The sequence below is a fragment of the Python bivittatus genome, unplaced genomic scaffold (assembly GCF_059951505.1).
Source record: "Python bivittatus isolate LINGU-HERP-01145 unplaced genomic scaffold, Pbiv_v1 ctg000020_np1212, whole genome shotgun sequence".
NCBI lineage: Eukaryota > Metazoa > Chordata > Lepidosauria > Squamata > Pythonidae > Python > Python bivittatus.
Genome location: NW_028277030.1, coordinates 7,503,481 through 7,525,951, shown reverse-complemented (window position 1 = coordinate 7,525,951; position 22,471 = coordinate 7,503,481). Strand labels below are relative to the sequence as shown.

Genomic DNA, 22,471 nt, shown 5'->3' with positions numbered 1-22,471 from the left:
ACCACACCTGTTTCAAGAGAACTAGGCATCTTCAAACTTCCAGGAGTTTGAGGAATTCTGTGCCTTCATCTTTATCCTCTGCTAAGGTTGGGGTGCCTTAGGTTTGCATTTCTAACCATTTAAAGCTAACACTTATATTCATCAGGGATGACTCACATTTCTTACACGAGTCTGTTTTTACCTGAAGTTACTGATTTATAATGTCATCAGAGAATAAAAACAAGTTTTACAAGTTCACTCCAATTATGACTGCATATACTTAAAAAGGAATTAGTTGTGATACTTTGCTTTGAAAACACCACAGAGAGACACATAAATCTTCTGTGAATGGTGTGCATAAATGCTGGCATTTGAAACTATTAAAATCATTCAGAGCACTTCTGTTATAATGGTAGTAACATGAAAAGGGAAGAATTTGAATAAATTAATGAATGAATCCTTTATTACAGCCAAAGGCCAATCACTTACAACAGCCAACTAGCACTAGCACCAGACAATAAATAGTAAAAGAAATATTAATATAAAAGCAATAGATTATGCTGAACATGCCGCTATGCAATTTTTTCCTGCCTTATAGATAGTGGGAGGCTGCCTGTCTCAAAGTAAAAAGGTGAGCAGGAATTCATCCAGGTGGCCTAAAAATTTGCTAACAGGAGCATAATAAATATATTGTGTAACTCCCTATAAAATCTGAAGTATAACAGGACATGCCCAACTGTTTTGACCACACCTGAACCACAAGGGCAGGTGCGCTCCTCATAGGAAGTCTTTGAAGAGAAAACTTTGTAATGATAAATAGATACATTTTTGTGATAGAAGAAAAATTCTTCACAGAAAGATTTATATTTTTTGCTTCATAGACTATTGCCAGAATTACAAAAATAGATTGATCTGTAATTATGTAATTACACTATTTAATAACTATGCCAGATGTTCTAAAACAGAGTCCCTGGGGGTCAGGTCATGAGGAAATTTAAAGGTTACACTCTGCTCCAATGCACCACTTGCCTAGTCTTACCTTCCCTTTCTTCCAGGGGTGGCTTTTCCTAGGCTTCTTCCTGGAAGATGTTATACTGGGTACCAGCACTGAGCCTGTCCACCTGCTCCAGGCAGCCAAAGCACTGTGTCTCTTCTACTTCTTGCAAGATGATGGTGCCTTACAATAGAAGGCCAATACATTTTAGCTACAGATATTTCTGAAGAATGTCCTCTGCATGCTGGACATGCTCAATTCTGCCTTTCTCCCTTCCTCTGGTGCCCATCAGATGGCTTTTTTCCTGTGTGATTTGTGTGCTTATTCATGAGGGGGGAGTGTCACATGAATTCACTGTGCACTTCACTAACACTAGTCTACTTGGCACTCTCACAGAATTGGTACAATATCCTCCCTGATTCCAGTGTCAGGAGAAATGAAGTCACTACAACTTAAAGTCCCCTTTAGGTTGGGAAAGTGGGGAAAATCAGTACGACACTGTTTGCAAACTATATTTTCTATCTGTGGTTACAAGTACCATCACCATGTTAGAAAAATATATCAAAATCATCAATTTGATTTCTGCCTTTTGCTGTTCTTGCCAATTTCTCAGGTACTTGTCCCTTGCCATAGCACTTCATTCCAAATGCTGTTGTCATTCTTGCCATTCAAAGAAAAAGAAAACAAAGGTATAATTTTTCCTATGGAGAAATCAGTCCTATGAGTAGAAGCTATGATACAGTACCAGATAGCAAGAACTTTTCTTCTTTTCAAAGATCAAAGACGGGATTGTTTAAATCAGGAGTCGGGAACCTGTGTCCTTCTAGATATTAGATAAGTTCTGACCAGTATAGCCAGTTGTCAGGGATAATGGGAGTTGTAGTCGAACATTTGGAGATCCTCAAATTCTCCCTTCTACTTAAAATTATAATTTCAGTTGACTTATACATAAGCTAAGGACATTAGTTGTAAGATAATTATACCATCATGTATGCTGCCTTGTATGCAATAATAAGTAAAGACACAGAGATAATTTAATTGTCCCAGGGCAAATTATATAATCAACGTGGTTGAGATTTTTTCAGATGGTTCTGTTCCAAGTTTTTATTTTGCCAATCTGAGTGTAACTGAATAGAATTACACAAAGAACACCTCCCCCTTCTCTGAATCCCTCCTCCACACCTCTACTCTAGGATTGCCAGATAGTCATTTTTCCTCTAGATCACAGACATGACATTAAATATCCATTTGACTCAATGATTGGCCCAGATGTTCAACTGGAATAGGATGGGAAATACAGAAAAAATGTAACTCAGTTTAGTAGTACTTAGCTTCTGTCTTCCATTCTTTGAACCAGAGAGGAAAGTTAAGAATTATTATTAGTATGAAAAAGAAAGGGAAAATTCCACCTCTTTGGGACAGTCTGTCATGGACTAATCTATGAAGCAGAAAATTACAGCAGTTGTGAATGTCTCTTTTCTAACAAACATACCTTTTGTGAGGTATATGGTAGTCATTCATTCTGATGATGTGTCCTACCCACTCCATCTGGGCTCTGAAAATCAGGGACTCAATGCTGGTGGACTCCATGCGATCCAAGACCTTCAGGTTGGAGACACGGTCTTGCCAACGAATACCGAGGATGGAACGGAGAGTGTACATGTGAAATTTCTCCAGTGGTTTGATGTGCCAGTTGCTCTATAGTGTACTGGAGTCTGGGAAGAGACCTCGAGGTCAATCACGCAAGCGCTACAAAGACACTGTGAAAGAAACCCTACGCCACTGTGACATCTGCCCAAGGGAACTAGAAGCTATGAAGCTGCTATGAAGCCTCCACCAGCTTTGAAGACAGGTGCCACCAAAAACTGATAGAAAACTGTGAGTGGTGTCACAGAATAACACCCACAGTTACTACAACAATGGGCTTCCAGTGCCCCCATTGTGCTAGACTCTGCACTTCCAGACTGGGACTGCAAAGCCACCTCCATGTCCACAGATGAACTACACAACAGCATGTCTTCTTTGAACCTGAAGGACTACCATATATAATACCTTTTGTTCTAATTAGTATTATATTGCTTGATACAGTGTTTAGTTAAATAATAAACTTAACTAAAGGTTAAGTTTAAACTAGGTTAAACTAAATTAAAATTAACTACTGTTAAATGTTAGGTTCTTGGCAATATTTTCTAATGCCTACTTGAATTTTCTTGGAAAAAGTCTGTTGTAACAACAATTCTCCTCTACATTCCTATTCTTCATGAAAGGCCCCACTCTTTCTCCAAATTCATCCCAATGCTGTTTCTGTGCTTAAAATTGCCCCCCTCCAACCACTGTCTGCAGCTCAGTAGCAGGCCATTTTCTGTATGCTTTTCTACATATAATGGACAGCTGAGTCTTTGAAATGTGTAAAAATATCAAGAACCAATGTGTTACACATTTTGATTTTTAAAAATTTTCATATTGTATTTTTTGTGTTAGTAAAGTCTAGGAAAATAGCTTAGTATATCCATTGCATTACATTTTTTTTTCTTCTCCAGAGCGCTTACTATATTAACACTATCTGTCCAGAGAGTTAAACTTAACATGTGTGACTCAGACCTATGAAACTTACTCAGAAATAAATCCACTGTATTCAGTACTCCCAAAAAACATTCAAATCAATGAATCGTTTAGTTGATAATATGATATGACATTTTATTCCAAATAATCTTGGTGAGAGCCAGTTTAGGGTAGTGATTAAAGTATAAATCTAGAAACTAAGAGATTACAAATTGTAGTCCTCCCTCAGGCACAGAAACTGGCTGGGTGATGTTTAGACCAGTCATTCTCTTGGAGTTTAACCTACCTCACAGGCTTGTTGTTATGGGGAAAATAGGAGAAGGGAGTATTACAGTATATATGCTGCTTTGAGTTGTAAAAAATAAAAGCAGGATATAAATCTAATAAAATGAGTATAGATAGTCCTCAGTTTAAGAATGAATTCATTCCCAAGATCTGTTCTTAAGTCAAATTTGTATGTAAACTGGAACAATATTATTGTATAATACTGTATAAGTAGTATTGTGTAATAAACTCAAACCATTGTGTATTTAATTCAAATCATTGTGTATTTAACTTGAATTTTGCTACAATAGGCTTCATTCTTAACTATGGGTAGTCCTTGAACTGGGTGTTCTTAATCTGGGCACTACCTGTAATCTGCTTTCTTTCACTTCATTATAAAACTAAATATAATAAACCAGACAACCCATGACCTGTTAGGTCATCATTTCAGAGATATTTCCTTACCTAAGCAGAGAAACAGAATGGGCAAGGGCAAGAAAGCAGTGCGAGTGTGAGCGACTTGTGACTTGCTGCCGGCTTCCCATTGGCTTTGCTGTAGGAAGCTGGAAGGGAGCGTCAGAAATCTCCCTCCCTCCCTCCATCCTCCTTTCTTCCTTCCCTCCCTTGCCCCAGCTGAAGCCTCCACCACCTCCTCCTCCTCCTCAGCTGACCAGCAAAACTGCCTGTCACTTTGCTGGGGAGAGGTGGAACAAAGGGAGCCATGGACCATGAGGAAAAATGCACCCCATTCTGGCATGTTCCCAAGTGCCCCCTCCCTCGAGGAAGAGGGCTCACCCATCAAGCACCCACACACCCCAGCCAGCCTACCTTGCCAGCAGGCATACAAGTTATTCCCTCATCCTGCCCTCAACGCCCACAGCCGTTAAGAGATTTCAGATTTCTGCCCTGTTTCCAAAGCAGCCAATCACCACTTGCCCATCAGGCCTTGCTGCCAGCCGATTGGGTTCAGGGGGCAGAGGGAGGCGGGAAAGAGGTTGGGGATACACCCATGACGATCACATGACCTGGGCTGACCACGGTGGCACAGAGGTGCTGAAGCAGCCACAAATTTCCCAAATTTCAATCCCATGGTAGTAATGGGTCCCGGATTTTGGACACATTTTGTATGTTAGCCCATTTGAGCCCATTGGTTCAAAAATTGTTGCCCTATGAAGCACCATTTTGCCCAGTTGAAAATTACAGACACAGGAGTCTTAGTAGTATTTAGATAGTTCAGATTTTTTTATTAGAAACTATAGTCTGATGTGCAACAATTTTATGTGATTTCAGAAGCATTATAACACCGTTTTTTGTAATTTTCAATTGTGTTATATTGGAATAATTAACATCAAAGACCATATACATTTAGATATGTTTAATCTGATAAAACTGTTACAGCTCCTTCCATAATGTGCTCTATTTTAATACTGCAAGCTTCTCAGAATACAGTGAGATCAGTAATATTTGCCAGTGCACATACCAATGCTAATATTCAACCATTTTTAACTTATGAATATTCAGTGGACAGATAAATCAGCCCACTGAAGTGTGATTATATTTCTCTTGCAATACAAATTTTATTGCTGTATGTTATGATCCAACTTCAGTCAAAGGTGATTAATGTAAGCAAGAAACAATAAGGATGTGAACAAGCAAGTTAAGAAAATTAAACTAGCATTAAAATAAAGTTAAATAATAAAGTAGAACTGTACATTTGAATTTGGGGGGAAAAAAAAAGTGAGACAAAAAAAACCAGGAATGGCTAGATTAATTGGTTTTCCTCATGTAGCTTCACTTTGATCAGCTGCTTTTTGAACTGCTGTGTGTTAAACAGCTTGATGTTATAAATAGAGTAATTTGCTGAGTTACTGGAATTATACATTTATTTTATTTTATTAGATTTAGAAGGCCACCTGACCTGAAAATGACTCTGGGTGGTTTACATGGTTAAAAAGAGAAGAGAAAAACAATAAAAAACAGAGGAACATATATGCCCAGATAAAGTCACCCAATACCTGACAATACCTTATCCAAAAATGCCAGGGCCTCAACAAACAGCCTAACTCCAACCCTGGGAGCAATAAATATCAAAAATAAGTATAAACTCACGTTCACTAAGGTCATTTTGCCTATTACATTCTTCTACTTTTGTGCTTCAATTTTTTTTTTTTTTGCACATTTTTTTCACCTGAGTTCTTCCAGCCTTGTAATGCTATTGAACTGTAGCTCTCATGACCTCCAACCGTAGTGCTCAGTGATTGTGAATGACAGATATTATGGTATAAAATAAATTGGGTGGAATAAACTTCTTTGCTATTTTGAAAAAAACTGAGCTATTTGAAAAGGGCAGCATAAATTGAGTTAGAATAAAAAGCCTGGGTGAACAAATCTTTTTCAGGTAGTTTTCATCATAACCAAACAAGAAAAGAATTCCAGAATCAGGACACATTTATTAAGAAAGTCCACCTCCAGGTTGCTGCATAAGAAATCCTTACGTGAAAAGCTATCTGGTATTCCAGTTTTAAGTTTTATATGAATACAAGATCCTGGGATTTTATTCAGTAGCAAAATGGCAGCCAGTGCAACTCCTCAGAACAGGTGTGATATGTTTATGACAGGTTGCCCCTTTCAACAACTTACTAACTGCAGCTTCTAAACCAATTTCAAAGGTAGGCTAATGCAAAGCCCTGCTGGATTATGGGATGAAAAAGTTCAAGAAGCTTTTGCTTCATCTAACCCAATGATATATGAGAAGCGGTTTGGTAGATTTAAAAGACCAAGCAATGGTTCAGCCTCTATGCATCATAACAAAGCTTAAGTATATCTGAAGAAGTCCCTTCTTTTTTGGGAATAGAAACATGTATAGATAAAATCCATCTTTTACCCCCAGTAATTGTAAACCTGGCAGGATAGAGATCCAAAAGCACGCTCTGCATCACAGCCTATATTACTGACCCACATTCCGCGAGATGAATTCATAACATTTTCCTCTTTAGATACTGATTTCCTTGACCTAGGAACACATCCAAAATCCCACTGATTTTATCTGCAAAGAAACCAGTTTTTATTCTCAGGCAGGATTTGCACTGGCAGCCAAGTGAAGACAGTATGAATTAACCAGACCACTTGCCACCTGAAATAAATCCACTGGTTGAAGCTTTACAAACAACACACTGGAAGGAGTATAATATTTTTTTAAAATATCATCAAATAATAGCATAAAACATAATTCAAACAACTTGATTTAGTGAAATCAGATTCTTCTATGTCTTCTTCCTGCCTTTGTTTTCAGATTACGCATAGGGAAAGCCTAGGAATGTAGTAGTTAAAAGTATAAGAATAGTGGTGAGGAGTCAGCCCTTTGGTTGGTCTAAACTACAGTTTCTAGCAGCACCAGGCAGTATCACTATTGGTGAGAAATGGCTAGAAGCAGTAGGTCAGCAATATTTGGAGGACCATAGGGTCTTCATTCTGGAGTAAAGACTCGTTATTGAGACCTGAGCCTTTTGGAAAACCCAAAGTATTCTCCTTTGTTCCAAAATGTCTTCGCAGCATTCACCTTGTGGTTGCATTAATATTCATGAAAAGATACTTTAATAAGCTTTCACTTCATGCTCTTTTAGCATTAACATCTATGTTATTTTCACTGCACGCTCAGCAGAAAGTTGAGGCTAAATAAATATTTTTTAAAAACTGTGTAAGAGAACTGCTGGGTGGAACAAATAAAGAAAATTACCTGGAAAATACTGTAAGAATGTGTTGAAAGAATATTGTTAAAATTTTATTTTTCTTTGGTTGTACCATATTGATTTTTTGGTAGAGTTTATATTGAACAGAACAGAACATAAGTTAATAAGTTTATCCGCCTTCATTCAATTCAAGTTTGCCATTATTGCAGTCAAACGTGAAGTTGCCACTGCTAATTGTTGACACTGACACTGCATAACAGGACTCTATCTGCAAGACCAAGACTATATAGAAATGTTGAATTATTTTGATTAATTTAGCAGAATATTTGATTACACAAAGAAATATAATTTAGCACCAGGTTATACAGATTTGAAAAACAGGCTTGTTAACTTTTGTACCTTCTGCTCTCCTCCGAAAAAAGAGATCACATGAATTATCTCAGTTTTCAGTTTGAGTTGATACAAAGAGCGATAGTGAACTTTTGAGCTGTGCAGAAGAAGAAAATAGAAGTTTTGGCAGTTTTGAGAAGCTGTCCCAATTTTGTAGAGAATGAAAATAATAATACCTTCAACAGGGATAGGGAAACATAAATAAGAGATTGATCTGGATCAAATTATGAGTGCCCCATACTTATTTAGAAAGTTAGTCTGGTATAATGGTTAAGGCACCAGACTAGAAGCTGGGAGACCGTGAGTTCTTGCCCTGCTTTAGGCACAAAGCCAGCAGGGTGACTTGGCTCAATCACTCTCTCTTAGCCCTAAGAAGGCCAGTGACAAGCCACTTCTGAAAAATGTTGCCAAGAACACCTAAGTATGTGCATACATACAGTATATACATAAATAAGTTGTGTTACACAGCATGAAATAGATAACCACAAGGAGGAATTTAAAATTGGGACAAGACCTGATAAGTAGGAAGTGTTGTTTAGTAAGCAAGATTAACAACAACCATATGAAACTGGTAACAAATATTAGTAAATCCACTGAGAAGAGAAGAATTGGTATAACAAGAACTGGCTATCTGAGTAGCAAAGCAAATAGGAAGAAGGATAACTGCTCCTATGCTACGCTGATGCTGCCTTAACTCTAAACCAACTTTTAAAAAACTGTCCAGACTGATACCTTTTGGAACGGGCTTAGAAGGGATTCAGTCCTAATGGAGGCTCCCATGGACAGTTCCCCTACTGTTGTGCCCTCCCCACTTACCGTTCCAGGAAAGCAATTGCTGATTGGTTTCCTATACAGATACATATGTCCATATATACATTTTATATGCAACCCACAAAGTTTCATTTTTATATATGGAATTAAAGGATCAGAAGACACATATATGCAGGCACAACAGCCAGCTTTGAAATAAAAATTCCTTTCTTGCCTTTTCCCAATTTGGCGCAATAAGATCTGTATCAGCTACTATTGAGAAACAGGAGTCTGAGTGGCATAATGGTTGTAACATTTGTCGGACATATAAAACACCACTTGGTGTTTCATTTCATCTTTTGTTCAGTCACTTGAGATAGAAGGATTTCAGTGACTGAGAAGTGATAAAATAGGGCACAAATGACTTATTTTTTAAAAAAGTCAAGCAGAAAGGAAGGACAAGGGGAAAACAATAGAGTTTCTTTTTCTAAAAAATATTCTGCCAGGTTTTGAACCACTAATGTTCTACATGTCAGGCAAGTCTTATAAACGTTATGCTATTGAGCTTGATCTTTTTCAACAGTAGCTGCAGCCACGATTATAATACTACAGGCTGGCAATCACTGATTCAAGTGGGAGGGTTTTCTTGTGTCTATCTAGTTGCCAAGCAAAGTACAGGGGGTTGCCTAGAAGAAATTAAAGCGTTGGTAGCCAAACTGGATAGTGGTACCGGTGCTGGTATCAGCCAGAAAATGCTACTTTCAACAGAGGAGAAAGCCACATTTAGAGCAGAAAGACACAGTAGGCAGAAGTACATTTCGGATGGGCTGGAGGTCAGTAGTTGAGATCTGTTACAGTCCTCCAGAAACAACTGGTGGCCTCTAGTCATGTCAGGGCAGCCCAGCAGTGCAGATACACCCCAAGTGTTTTACAGCAGCCAGAGAGATCTGGAAGATTACACAGATAGTTTTGTTAAGGTGACTCTATTTCAATGCAGGGAAGAGCAAAAAGGAAGGCACTTGAGAATTGGATGATATACCCATTAAACTCTTTTCTAGGTATTTTCTCCCAAATTCCATTCTGGTGTGGAAGGCCATCTAAATTAAAAACAATCTTGAAAAGGAACAACCACAGAAGTAAAACCTGGTGGAAGGCCTCAGAAACTTCCCCATGACATGGAATCCTTAAAACAGTATTCATATTTTTTTATACTTGAGTGGGACAGACCTGCATTTACAGAGACTGTCATTTAATTTTATATTGTTAATATGATTGCTGACCAATCATTTATTTCCTTTCTGACGCATTAAAAATTACAATTTGAAAACTTTAAAAAGATTTCTGGTGAATATACTTTAGAATTTGGGGGTCACGTGTAGGCCTGGGGCCTTAGAACATGCATCTTTGATTTAGAATATAATATGAACTTTTCCAAGCTACTGTTACCTCTCATTTTCAAACTGGAATAAACAAAAATAAAAATCTGTATTGGAGACACTCAGGAATAAAAAGGCAAAAAAAGTTATGTAATATTCATTAGAATATCACAAATCATTAGGAAATGTTAGGAAAAAATATACCTTCATTATATGCCTTCATGTTTCCTCCTATACTAGGATGCTTGCAAAAGCTTTGGCTTTTACAACAAGAAAGTCTAAGCTGTTTATTAAAAGTTGTACCGCAGGATTGAGTGGCTCTATTCTTTCTGTTAATGGTTAATGCTTCATTCATTACTAAGTACTAGTAAAGAAATACAAGTTGGATTATAAAGCTGCATTTCAAGAGCAACACAAAGAAAATTATAAATATAGTCTCATCATTTCCATCTCTGTATCTGATCTAAGGAATAAAGAAGCTCGTTCCTTTCAAATTCTCCTTTGTTACCTGCCCAAGATTCATTTTAGATTAATCTTTTATTTTGCTTTATTTCTAAAGGACATCCATTACTTTGCACTAGATAAGGGTGAATTGGCACTAGCTGAAGTGGCAAAGAAAAAGGCTAACAACATTGACACAGAATCAATAACTACTGGAGTTGGTAAGAATGAACACTGTTTTTAAAAATGGCTTTTTGTTTTAATCAATACTTGTTCTTGTATCACTGTCATGTTATGCTTGTAGTAGGGATATTGGCTAATTGGAATTGTTTTTGGTTGGGAGAACAATGTTGGCATCTTTACGAAGAAGGGAAAGCATACAAAAGCAGCCTTTAGATATCCAAGTGACAATGGCAGCATTTTAGAAGTCCCCAAGTACACAAGAATTCTTGATAAAATAAAGCAAGGAGTGAGAACAAATTATATTGTTTGCATATTGAAAACAGAAATCTAATTCTTAAAATTCATATTTTAAGAATACATTATATTTAAGGGGATATCCTCCTCAACTGTTTTTCACAGACGTCACATTTCCTTTAACTTATTAAATTTACTACCAGCTTATTTGCAGATTATTTTATTCTAAAATATATGTGTCAGCTTCTTTAAAAAGTTCACAGCTGGCAAGATTGGACCTATCTACAATTTTATGATTGGTTATCAATGTTCTTAATATACTTATGTTTTGGTACACACTGGCAAATACAAAATATCCCATTTCTTGAGATTTATTACAAATATGTAAGCAGATGTAGTTTGTGTATATACAGTTATATCAAGATAAAAATGTAAAAAAAGACTTGGCTTCAGGAATACATCTTTTGCTTTCTTTTTTATTCCTGTGTTTTTGAAAATATGTGTAAATACAATATTGGTTAAATGCAACAGAATGAAAACACCTTATATTACATATCTTATTATATAAAACTGAAGAAGACAAATGTATTTGGGGCAAACATTGCATTTGCAGGATAAATATGTTATTTTGATCACAGCAAATTTGTTTGGGAAAAATGTTAGAAGTGTGACCATTTGATTATGACATCAAAGAATGATTATTGCTCAGTTTTAGTTTGCCGGTGCCCAAGTTTATATACTGAAATATACATCATAACAACTACCTCTCATTCTTAATGTTTTCTCTCTGCTACTCCATTCACTTCCATAGCCAAGGGATCCTTGATCTGCACCCCGTTCTTTAACAAGGGATTTGCCTCTCTTGAAACTTAGACAGAAATATTTCTACTTGTGTATTTATGTCCACCATAAGCTTATAATAATCAGAATGCGGTATGTAGCTTGAACAGATTACAGCAAGACCCTGAAACTGTTTGTTGTAATGTTACAAAGAAAATTAAACTCTGACTTTATAATTTGACCTGCTTACAAGGACATTGTTTGTCAAATAAGCATATAAATATATAAGTAAATGAGCAACCATTTCCTCCCCAGTGAAAATTAAGAGAGGATTTGCCAAGTCCTGTTTCTCTTGATTTCAGGCAACAGAACATTTGCTTGTTTCATATGAGATTTTTTGAAGGGAAAAATCAGCTATCTTTTGCCTATTGCCTAGGGACAAATAAATATTGTTGAGTTTAATTAGATAAAAGATTTTTAAGAGGCCAAGGTCTCAGAGGGCTTTTTATGTTTGAAATCCCATGTGAATGAATTTATAGCATTATAAGATCAAATAAAGTCCTGCTCCTTGTTCACCCCAAGTTTCATTCAAAGTGGAGACAGACAACTATGGAATATTACTATAGAATTTTACATGGACTTTGTATATAATGTACCTGATAACCTTCATCTTCACAATAATCTAGAAAAGGAGAATGTGACTCCTATTTCACATAGGCAGAACTGGGGCTACTTCCTCATGACTTTGTGGAAAAAATGAATTTCCAGGTCTCTGACACTATAGATATTACATTTTAGCATAACTGTTAATATCCAGTTAATAGCTGCCCTATTCAATACAACCATGTGTATTCAGAATTCTCACTGATTTTCAACAAGCGAACCCTAACTCAATAAAGTCTACATAAAATTGAGAATGGCGCAAGCGGCCTCAGGAAAAAGGTGTGGTGTAGCCAGCAGCTGCCTCGCATAGGACCAGGCCAGGCACGCCTCGTCAGCAGTGGGAGGAAGACAGTGAAGTCATTTGGGGGCTACAAGGCCAGCAGGGCCAGTTTGCACAGGGCAGCAGGGCCAGCAGGGTGGTAGGGCAAGCAGAGCGCAGGGCGGCAAGGCCAGCAGCAGCAGCAGAGTGGCCCAAAGGGCAGAGATGAGAGGGGGGAGAAGTGGGTGAGGGAGCTGAAGAGGAGGCAGTTCCTTACCTTACCAAGGCTCAGGGCTAGGAGGGACCAAGCTGGGAGTGGTTTGACCAGGGTAGATGTCAGGCCTAGCCCAAGAAACTCCAGGAGACCATGCAGATTCAGTTCAGCAATGTTTATTAGCTACAACCTCTAGCAAGAATGTAGTGGACACCATTTATTTTTCCTAGAATAAATTTATTTTGTTTTATGATCAATAATTATTTTTCTTTTAGTTCAAGATAATTGCAAGGCATTTTCCTGATTAACATACACAGATGCTTAAAGTCCCAGAGTAAGGGCAATTAAAGCCATATAAATTCCTTAAATAAATAAATAAAGCAGAAACGTCCATTTTAATGGGAATGAACATGATATATTTACCATGTTCAGAGCACATCCATGAAAAGTTTGACAATCTGACCTCAAGATAAATTATGGTTGTAATTATCTAATGATGCAATTCCAATTCCAACTAAAACTATCACTTGTAATACACTGTGCTCACCATTGAAACTACTGTATGTCACTATAGTATTAGATTTATGGATCCATTTAGTTTCTGCTTAATCAATTACAAGAATAGGAGGAATTTATGAAAAGCAGAATGCCTTATGCAAATGCATTGGGCATACTTTCATCTATCAAATAACTTGGAAAGCTGTACCTGCTGAGTGTTTATCTGGAAGTATCCCCTCTTTACTCAGAGCTGACTTGAAAGATTGAAGGAAATTGTGGATATTTGGATCCTAACCTGTGAAGCCATTATGGCATATGAGATTGAACAAAATCTTTACATTTCATTTAACACATAATATTAAGATGCATACTTTAAATTTCAATTTCCCAGATTTTTATAAGCATAAGTGGAAATTGGAAACATAATGTCACCCTAAATTAAAGAGTTTTTCCAAATTATTTGATTAGATTTTGAAAAGAGCAAACTCTCATCCACCTGAACTGGGCAATAGAGCAGTGTGAAGAAACATTCAAGTGTAGCTGAAAAACATTAGAGCCAAAGCCTAAATGTTCTAGGGAAACAAATGTTCATAAGCAGATGATAAGTGGAATAGCAGCATTCCACTAATGTTCCCCAACAATAGTTACTGAGAGCTATTGATAGTGTAATTGCAATAAGAAAGACACATATTTTTACCTGCAGTGGGAATATCCAAGGATTTGGAGGGCTTGGTAATGCAGATGCAGATAAAATTATCAATCAGGATATACAGTAGATCCACAATAAGCTTTATTCGGAATATTTACTAAAGACAAGAAGAAAATAAAATCTAAAGAGTTGGTGATTTATATGCTGATAGTAGCAAGAATGGTGTTAACTAAAAACTAGAAGCGTGGAATATTATCTTCAGATGACTGGCATAACAGCTTCTGACTTATACCTACAGCATAGAAAGTAACCCATTTGTAACTTGGAGCAGGATAATCAAAGCTGTCAGTTCTAAGGGATTTACAATCATAATCAATAAATATCTAAAATCAAAATTAAAAATAATCAGGAATACTGAACCCTAATCAAATCCCTAAAGCCACTGTCTATATTATACAGGGCTGTCCTCTCCAAAGATGCTGAGGGAGAACAAAGCTTTACTGTTCTCCAGAAGGATATTATGGAAGAGGCCATTCTGATCTTGGGAGTCAGCTGTCCCAAAGCAAGGGAGCTGTGGCCAAAAATGTCATCTGCCAGTCTGCACAAGTTCAAAAGTATCATTCATTTCTTCCTGCATGTTCAATTTTTTAAAAGAAATTTATTTCCTGAACAGTCTGTATCATTGTTGAACAGCTCTTATGATTATGATTTTTTTTTTCTGAGGGCCAACCAAAAATCTACTTTTCTTTTCTTATAATTTAAACCCATAGGTTTCTTGTCCTGTCTTCTGGAACAACTCTGGATAATTCTGTCTTATACAGAACAGCCCTTGAGATACTTGAACAGCTATACTGTCTACCTTTTGTTTGAGTAGACCAGCAAGCAGAAGATTGAAAATAGACACCTAGATATTTAAAGGATTTTACTTGGCCAATGAATTTGCCATTGATTGCTCATCTAATTGGAGCTTTAAAGTGTTTCCTAGAGAATACCAATACTTTTATCTTAGAGTAATTTATTTTGAGGTGTTTTGTAGCACAGCATAGTGATAGAGCTTTAAGGCATCTTCAGAGGCCTACTTGATGCAGTATGGCTGCATCATCAGCATAAAGGAGAATAGAGATGGGGCAGTGGGCAAGGGAAGGAGGATGGAATTCTGGCTTAGCAAACAGCTCAATGCTGTTAATGTAAAAGTGATGAAACCTGTAGCTATTACCACACAGAGAGATAATAAAATCAAACTCTTAACAAAACTAACACAAAATTAAATGGGTCGTTTAAAATGCTGTAATTAATAAAGGCTTGTGAAGATGAACAACTTACTGCATTTTGAATACTCAGTGAAAAGCCCATGTAGTAAATGTCAATGTGTTTCCCAAGGCCAGCTTCCAATAAATTGCATTAGGTCACAGCAAGATTAATTTATTTTAACCTTCAAATCACTTGCTTTCACCCCAAAGGGATTCATGTTGTGACAAGATTCCCAATAAATGATGCATAGTTCAAAGAAGAATTCCAGAGCCCTCTCCTTTTATAAAGAAACGTTGCCTTTAATTGTTGGCTGCTTTGCATTTTGGTAACATGTATAAGAAAAGTTTTCTATTAAAAGTGCTATGACTTCATTATTGTTAAAATCCTACCAGGGTTTTCTCAGTGGTCTATTACTTAACATGAACTTTTGATCTTTTTTAAAAAAAAGTATTACACTGAAGAAAAAGATTTCAAATTAAAGTTAACTATTTAATTTTTGGTTATGTGCATGGAACTATGAAGTATCCTATATAAACTAGAAATCTAAAAATATATCATGTTACATTTGTGAAATTAAATGAAATCACATTTTAAATCACATTTTAATCTGATAAAACAAATTTATTTTTAATTATAATAAAATTGTTTCATTATTGGCAAAACAAAATAAATGTTTAGAATGACATAGAATTACAGCAGAGGTCAAATGTGTAAGTAACTCTGACAAAATGTACCATCTTACATTTTGAATACCATTATGTTAACCTCAGATAATTCTATTAATGCAGTGCTATCATACTGTGATTTTATGATTCAGTACATCTGCACCAATTATCTTCTGTATGATTTATAGATTACTATTATTTTATATGTGTGTGTGTGGGTGCGTATAGTTTTAATACAATGGTATGGATTGGTGTGTGTGTGTATATGTGTGTCTGCGTGTGTGTGTGTGTGTGTATACGCAGAGAGACACACACATACATGCATATATACCAATCCATACCATTGTGTTAAAATTATGGACACAAGAAATGGAAAAGACACGCACATTAACTGTTTCTCTCTGGATTAGAGCCCAGGCATGGATTAATCTGAAATAAGACAGCACTTCATTATCATTATCTTAATATATATGTTATTTGCTATTTAAAATGGTGATTTAGAGCAATTCTGTATAAAGATGAAGAAACTGTGTTCCTATTGTTGTAGAGAAATACCTAACGATATTTCCAGGCTTACTTAATGCAAAGACTTATAAATACTCAAGTGTTTCAAAAATTAGGGCAGAATAATGTGGCAACATCTGAAGATGTGTTTTTTAATAGAGCAGTGTTGAAATGTTCATAAAAATGTAACCATGTTACATGGAATTGCCACATTATAGTGCCATTTCTGTTTATAAAATATGTTTTATAAAGCTTTTTTGAAATTTACTTTTGAAATTTACTTTTTTGAAATTTACTTTTTAACCAGCTTTTCCTTTAAACTTTTATAAAAATATTATCTTCAGTACTTTGTAGTTTTAAAACAGTGAACGATAGTCACTGCTATATGTGGAAGCTGAGCTTGTGTTTTTTTCTTGGTCTGACTAAAAGACACAGCCACAATAACTGTGACCACTTCTGTTTGCTTTTCCAATGTCATGTTCTCTATTTTGATCTATATATTCCATGGCAAGATAATTGACATAATTGACATAAATGTACATCAAGGCAACTGGTTTTCTTAGCCTGTCCTCACCAGAATGTAAATAACAAACATTAATTTCCCCTTCTGTATCGTAACTTCTCCAACCAGAGTTAAATATATGAAAGCCTATTTAGCTTTATACCATATATTTGTATTGTTGAAATGGTTCTTTGTCTATCGTCATCAGTCTGTGTATTCACTCTCTGCATACTGGAATAAGAGTGCTGACTAGGCTTACAGTAATCAGTAAAAAAGAGAAACAGGGAAGGAGATCCACTGTATTTTAAGGAAACTATATTATGGTAGTAGCCATAAATCCAGTATTTTAGCATTGTTTGTGTTTGCAACAATCCTTATAGTTTCCTTATCTAAATACAGATGATGAACTATGAATTCACAAGCTCTAATAGGGCACAACAACAACAAAAAAAGTTTAAAAACAATATTCTGATTAGCTACAGGCATCAGGTACAAGGTAATGCTATCAGGAACATGAATCATCTTCGTGATGGTATGTCATTACCACTGCTGGCTACAACGAATAAGTAAACAAAGTGTCTCTCCTTAAGCAACCTTTAGCATTTTTATGGCTCCTCATAAGGATTAACTTGCAGAGGGGCTGGAAAATCCTGGATCAAAACCAAAACAAAGCAACTCATTATATCAAAAAATGCTTTATTTCGTTGTTGATCCTAACTTTTATAGTAATTTTCATGTATTATACACACACACACACACACACAGTATTAATATTAATTAATATAAAATACATCCAGAAAGCAAGAAAGAGAAAAATTCCTGGTCAAATAAGCTAGTGTATAAATGTAGTTTACTATTGTGATAGAAATAGGACTTCTCCACCAGCAGATGTGTAAGGAATTTCAACCAGAAGTTATCTGATCCTCAGTATTGTCACTCCTGAGTGCATTCATTTAGATAGAAGTTGGCAAAAACACATTCTTGTTAGCAGTTGGTATGCACACTGAGTTTATAACCTTTCTTCTGTTTACTCTGCAAGATGTAATGTGATGTGACAGGGTGTAACACATCACAGATGTGATGTGTCAACTAAGGAATTTCAAGAGGAATGGTTTTTCTAAGCTTGAAAATAGGTGTTTTAACCAAATAGTGTTTCCAGAAAATTGATAGATATGGGGAAGATTTTTATCTCCAGCAAAATTTTCAAATACAATAATAATCAACTGTCAATATGTATAATTCTCTTGTATCTGGAAATTTTAAAAATAGCCAATTCATTTTGCAAATAGAGTAGGCTGATTGCAAGTATTTTAAAGTGTGATAGAAAGTAAAGATGCTGGACTATCAACACAATGCACAGGAATTTCTGAATACAAGTCCTTCTGCTTAAATCCAGCACATATTATTTAATTAGATTATCAACCTGGAGCAGAGTCTTTGCTAAAAAGGATAGGTGGACTTGAACAGGAAAATGTGCCCTTTGAGCATCTCCAATAGTTGACACTAGTTTTCTACTTCTACCTAATTTACAAGGGAAAAGATTTGCCTTACAAATTCCAGAGGCCAATCAAGAGCTAATCCCATGAGAGCAGGTGAATTTGAAGAATGCTAAACTTGTGGAAACTAGATAGAAGCAACAGTGCCCACAAAAAGACAGAAGAGAAAATTCCAACTCTATCCTTTCAGGCAAGAAATATGGGTCAAAATTTTTAAGGAAATAACTCTGGAGTAGAAAAAAGTAAGTTGGATTTTCGTCCTGGAAAATGATTGGCCAACTCTGTTCAATACTCTTCCTCACAAAAGTCCCAGAACCAGGTTCTTTAGGTGGGCAAAACCCAGAAAAAGACGAGATTTTTCTCACCCTATCTTTGAATTTCCTTCAGTTACCTAATTTAAAATGTTTTAAAATTTAAAACCAGGTTCTTTAGGTGGGCAAAACCCTGAAAAAGACGAGAATTTTTCTCATCCTATCTTTGAATTTCCTTCAGTTACCTAATTTAAAATGTCATGCATCCTATCAGGGACTGAGTCCTGCTAAGATGCTTGACGTTTTTAATTAAGTAACTGGGTATTATATATTTGCTAGATAATCCAGTTAACAGATAAATTAAGTGGACCCGTTTGTTAGATTGTTGCATTAGGTAGAGCTAGAGCACTGATATACTTAGAGCACTTTTGGGCAACCTTGGGAATCCCATCACAATACCGACGCTTTTAGAGTTGTATACCTATCATGACTGGCTGAATTCAGACTCCTGCTTATGGATCATTCAGCTCAGAGGAGGAAATGATAATCGATGCTTTCAACTCTCATTTGTATTAAAACAATTGTCTACAGAATTCTCTCTTCCCTGATTATTTTAATTATACAATTCTTACTAATTTATATCCCAGAACATCCTGAGAATTGCAGTGATTCTGTTCTGAGAATGAGCGAAGATACTGTGTGAATATATTGATGAAAGTGTTAGTATTTTTTAAACAATTATGCCTTTACTTAGTTCATAGAAAACACATTTAATAGATTAAAACATATTTAACTGAAGTAATTGAACAAATTAATTAATTTATTATGATAATCACAGTAGTAAAGTTGAACGCCTTTGAGTGTTTTAATGTGAAGAAGTTACAAAATTGTTCCAAGATGCCACATTTAAATATAAATTGTTCCAAGCTAAGGGATTGTCCTGTGTTACAGAGGTACATGGCTAGTTCTCTGTGTTACAGAGGTATGTGTCTAGTTTAGTTAGAATAAAGACTTTGAAGTCTTATAGCTCATTCTGCAAACAGTGTATCTACGTGATACAAAGTCATTCAGCACATTTACAGCAAATTTTGCATCACTTATCTAAAACAGATGTTCAACAATGAAGATGTATCTTTTAAAAATATGAAGGCAGAGCCTTTACAGTTGTAACATTTGTTTCTGTTTGCTGTTTTTACTTTACCAGTCTTCAGATTGGTTAATCTACAGAATGTCATTATTGAATTGTATTTATTTTTAAATTTCCTAATTATTTTAGAAATTAAGATTGATAAAGTCTACACTGCAACTAAAAACAAGGCATTAGCGTTAGATTCTTACCTAACATTAGAAGCCAGTCATACATATAGTTCAGTTCTTAAATGACAATATGAAAGACATGGAAATATTTTTAATGATGTAACAATTGATAGAGCTGCTATCTATTCTGGCTGTGTATATATCCGAGCCGTTGACCGTGCCCGCATGCACAGAATGGTCGCGTATGCAATAGCTGGCTTACCACATCTTGGAGTAAGTGAACAAATACTCTTCATCATCAAAAGAAAAAGGCCCCCATAAGACCACTAAGTCCAGCATGTAAAATTATCTAATTGTTTCACTGTCCACAAAGAAGTACAGTGTCCAACCCCATTAAAAAAACAAAAACAAAAAACTTCTTACCACTGAAAAGAGCACCCAGTTTTATATTTGCTATATGGTGTTTTTTTGTTGTTCTGTAGTTAGCACTCAAATCTCAGGTGGCTGGAAAGTAGCGCAATCTGTGACCTTTTATGCCATTATATTTGCAACTGTTGTTTAAGGATTAGGAGGGGGCTGTGATTTGGCTAAAATAGGGAGGGAAGATAGTTCGAATAATGCTATAACTCATAGTAAATTTAATATATTACTTAATTTGGAGGAGTTTGAATGCTTTTTCCAATATGTTAGCATATTTTCCCACCTTAGTTTTTATTTAATCATACAGTAAGTGATTTATTTGGTTTTTCCTCATATGACAGGCATTTGATAGCTTTACTGTGAAACTCCTCAAATATTTCTCTTAAATGGCCACCTCTAGAATCAAATATAATTAATTATGTTTTAGTCCGGAGTTGAGTGACACTGCTTTGATATCTCCTATAATTTCTAAGGCTCCAGTCCAAAACACATTTATAAGCTGTAACTCCCACTAAATTCAGTAGCCTTCCTTTGGAGTAGAAGTTAATTTATTGTGTTGTAAAATCTATCTTAGACAGTATTTCACTTGTATCACAGAAGTTACTTCACTTAAAATATAGGAAAAAGAAAATTATATTGAATTTAATATTTTGAAGTTTTAGATAGATTCCCCTTCTTAAAAATTATTTTTTAAAAATTCTTTTAAAAGATTATACAAAAACAGAGATACCATTAAAAAATTACTTTCCAGCATAAATGTAGGATTTTATCAAAAAAGAAAATTCTTATCCCAAGTTTAAAGGTTTGTAATTTATATGTGATTTCATATTCTTTTTTTAAAAGCCTTTGGGCACTAGACCTATAGAAAGTGATGTTAGCTGTAACCTTTCTATTCAGCAAAGCTCTTAGACAAGAGATAGGCGTAAGTACAGATCTGAAAAGCCAGTGCTTGTATCTGCTTTAGTAAATTTAGTAGCCCCACCCTTCTTGTAAATTATAAACTGTCAGTCATGGTTATAAAGAGATGTTTAAAGCAAGTTGGGTTCTAATATCCAAACCACTTTCATGTCTAAGGCCTTAAAAACACATTTAAGATATTTGTATTGTCTTCCCTGATGAAGCATATTTTCAGCTAGCAGTAAAAGGCAAGTCCAGGCTTTTTAAGCACACACATCATCCAGTAATGGTTAGAAGATACTATCTGAGTGATACAAAACACGTACACTTTTTGTGCAAAATTACATTTTCCACTTTCAAAAACTGTCAATTTATTCTTCTGCAATAAATACCATCCTGTGTTCCATAGAACCATGGTTTGCAAATCAGAAAAAAAAGCATCAGGAAACTTTCCTTCCTGACTAAATAACAACACAGGGCATATCTGCACTGCCAGTTTGTCCCCTTGCGAGTGTGGGCCACCAATTGTTTCTGGAGGGCAGGAACACATGGTGATGTCCCCTACTTACTCCCAACCTACCGCAACCTCTGCTTGTGTTTTCCTGTTATGGGATGAAAGTTGTGTTTTCTGGCTTGTGCAGGGTCAAGCCTTGGGGCCTAATGTGCCTGTGCTTTACTTTTTTCTAGGCAAACCTTGATTGGCTACTGTGCACAGTGGTAGCAACATCTCCACACCTGGTTCAGTGGCCATGTCTTTGCAGCTAATACGTCTGCTGCAGCTACTTTCACTAATGGCGTTCAAGTACTGTACTGGTTATAATGCGTGCCTGATGTTAGACAACTGCTAGTATGAAACAGCAGAAACTGTTTTTAATACTATTTTTTATATATGTCCACCACTGAACAAATGGAATCTTCTTTTTTTGTTTGTATAGAATGACAATACTAGAAGGAAGGGCCCGATTTTGGTGAAGACACTCTACTGGCCTCTTGCTCTGGTACATCTGAGCAGGGAGGACCTTTTTAGTTTGAGAATGCTGGCATTGTACTTAAAATCAACTGGCAGTGAATTCTTTGCCCCCTGAATTAAATATTTGTCAAGATTCTTAAAATGCAATTTTCATCAAAATATATCAAGTTTTTGTTTCTCATTTGTGCTATAGGGAGGGACTGCACAGTTCTTTTGATAATTATAGATGTCACATAGACCTTTTAACTGTACAAATTAGGACATTTAAATTGATCTTTTAAAATACTTCCTTAAATGTTGGGGAAAAATAGGAACAACTAGGAACGATCTGTT

The 22,471-nt window shown here is 35.9% G+C and overlaps 1 protein-coding gene across 6 annotated transcripts in view; it reads left to right on the top strand.

The window, feature by feature from the left end:
• Positions 1-22,471, top strand: part of WDPCP (WD repeat containing planar cell polarity effector) — a 173,010-nt gene that overhangs the window by 124,406 nt on the left and 26,133 nt on the right. For all 6 annotated transcript variants that reach the window (XR_015794843.1, XM_088134019.1, XM_088134016.1 and 3 more), the window contains one exon: positions 10,564-10,666. Coding sequence is in view for 5 of the 6 variants with exons in the window: in XM_088134019.1 (XP_087990145.1) it covers positions 10,564-10,666 (103 nt within the window). In the remaining variant the exon portion in view is untranslated. The remainder of the gene's footprint in view (positions 1-10,563; positions 10,667-22,471) is intronic.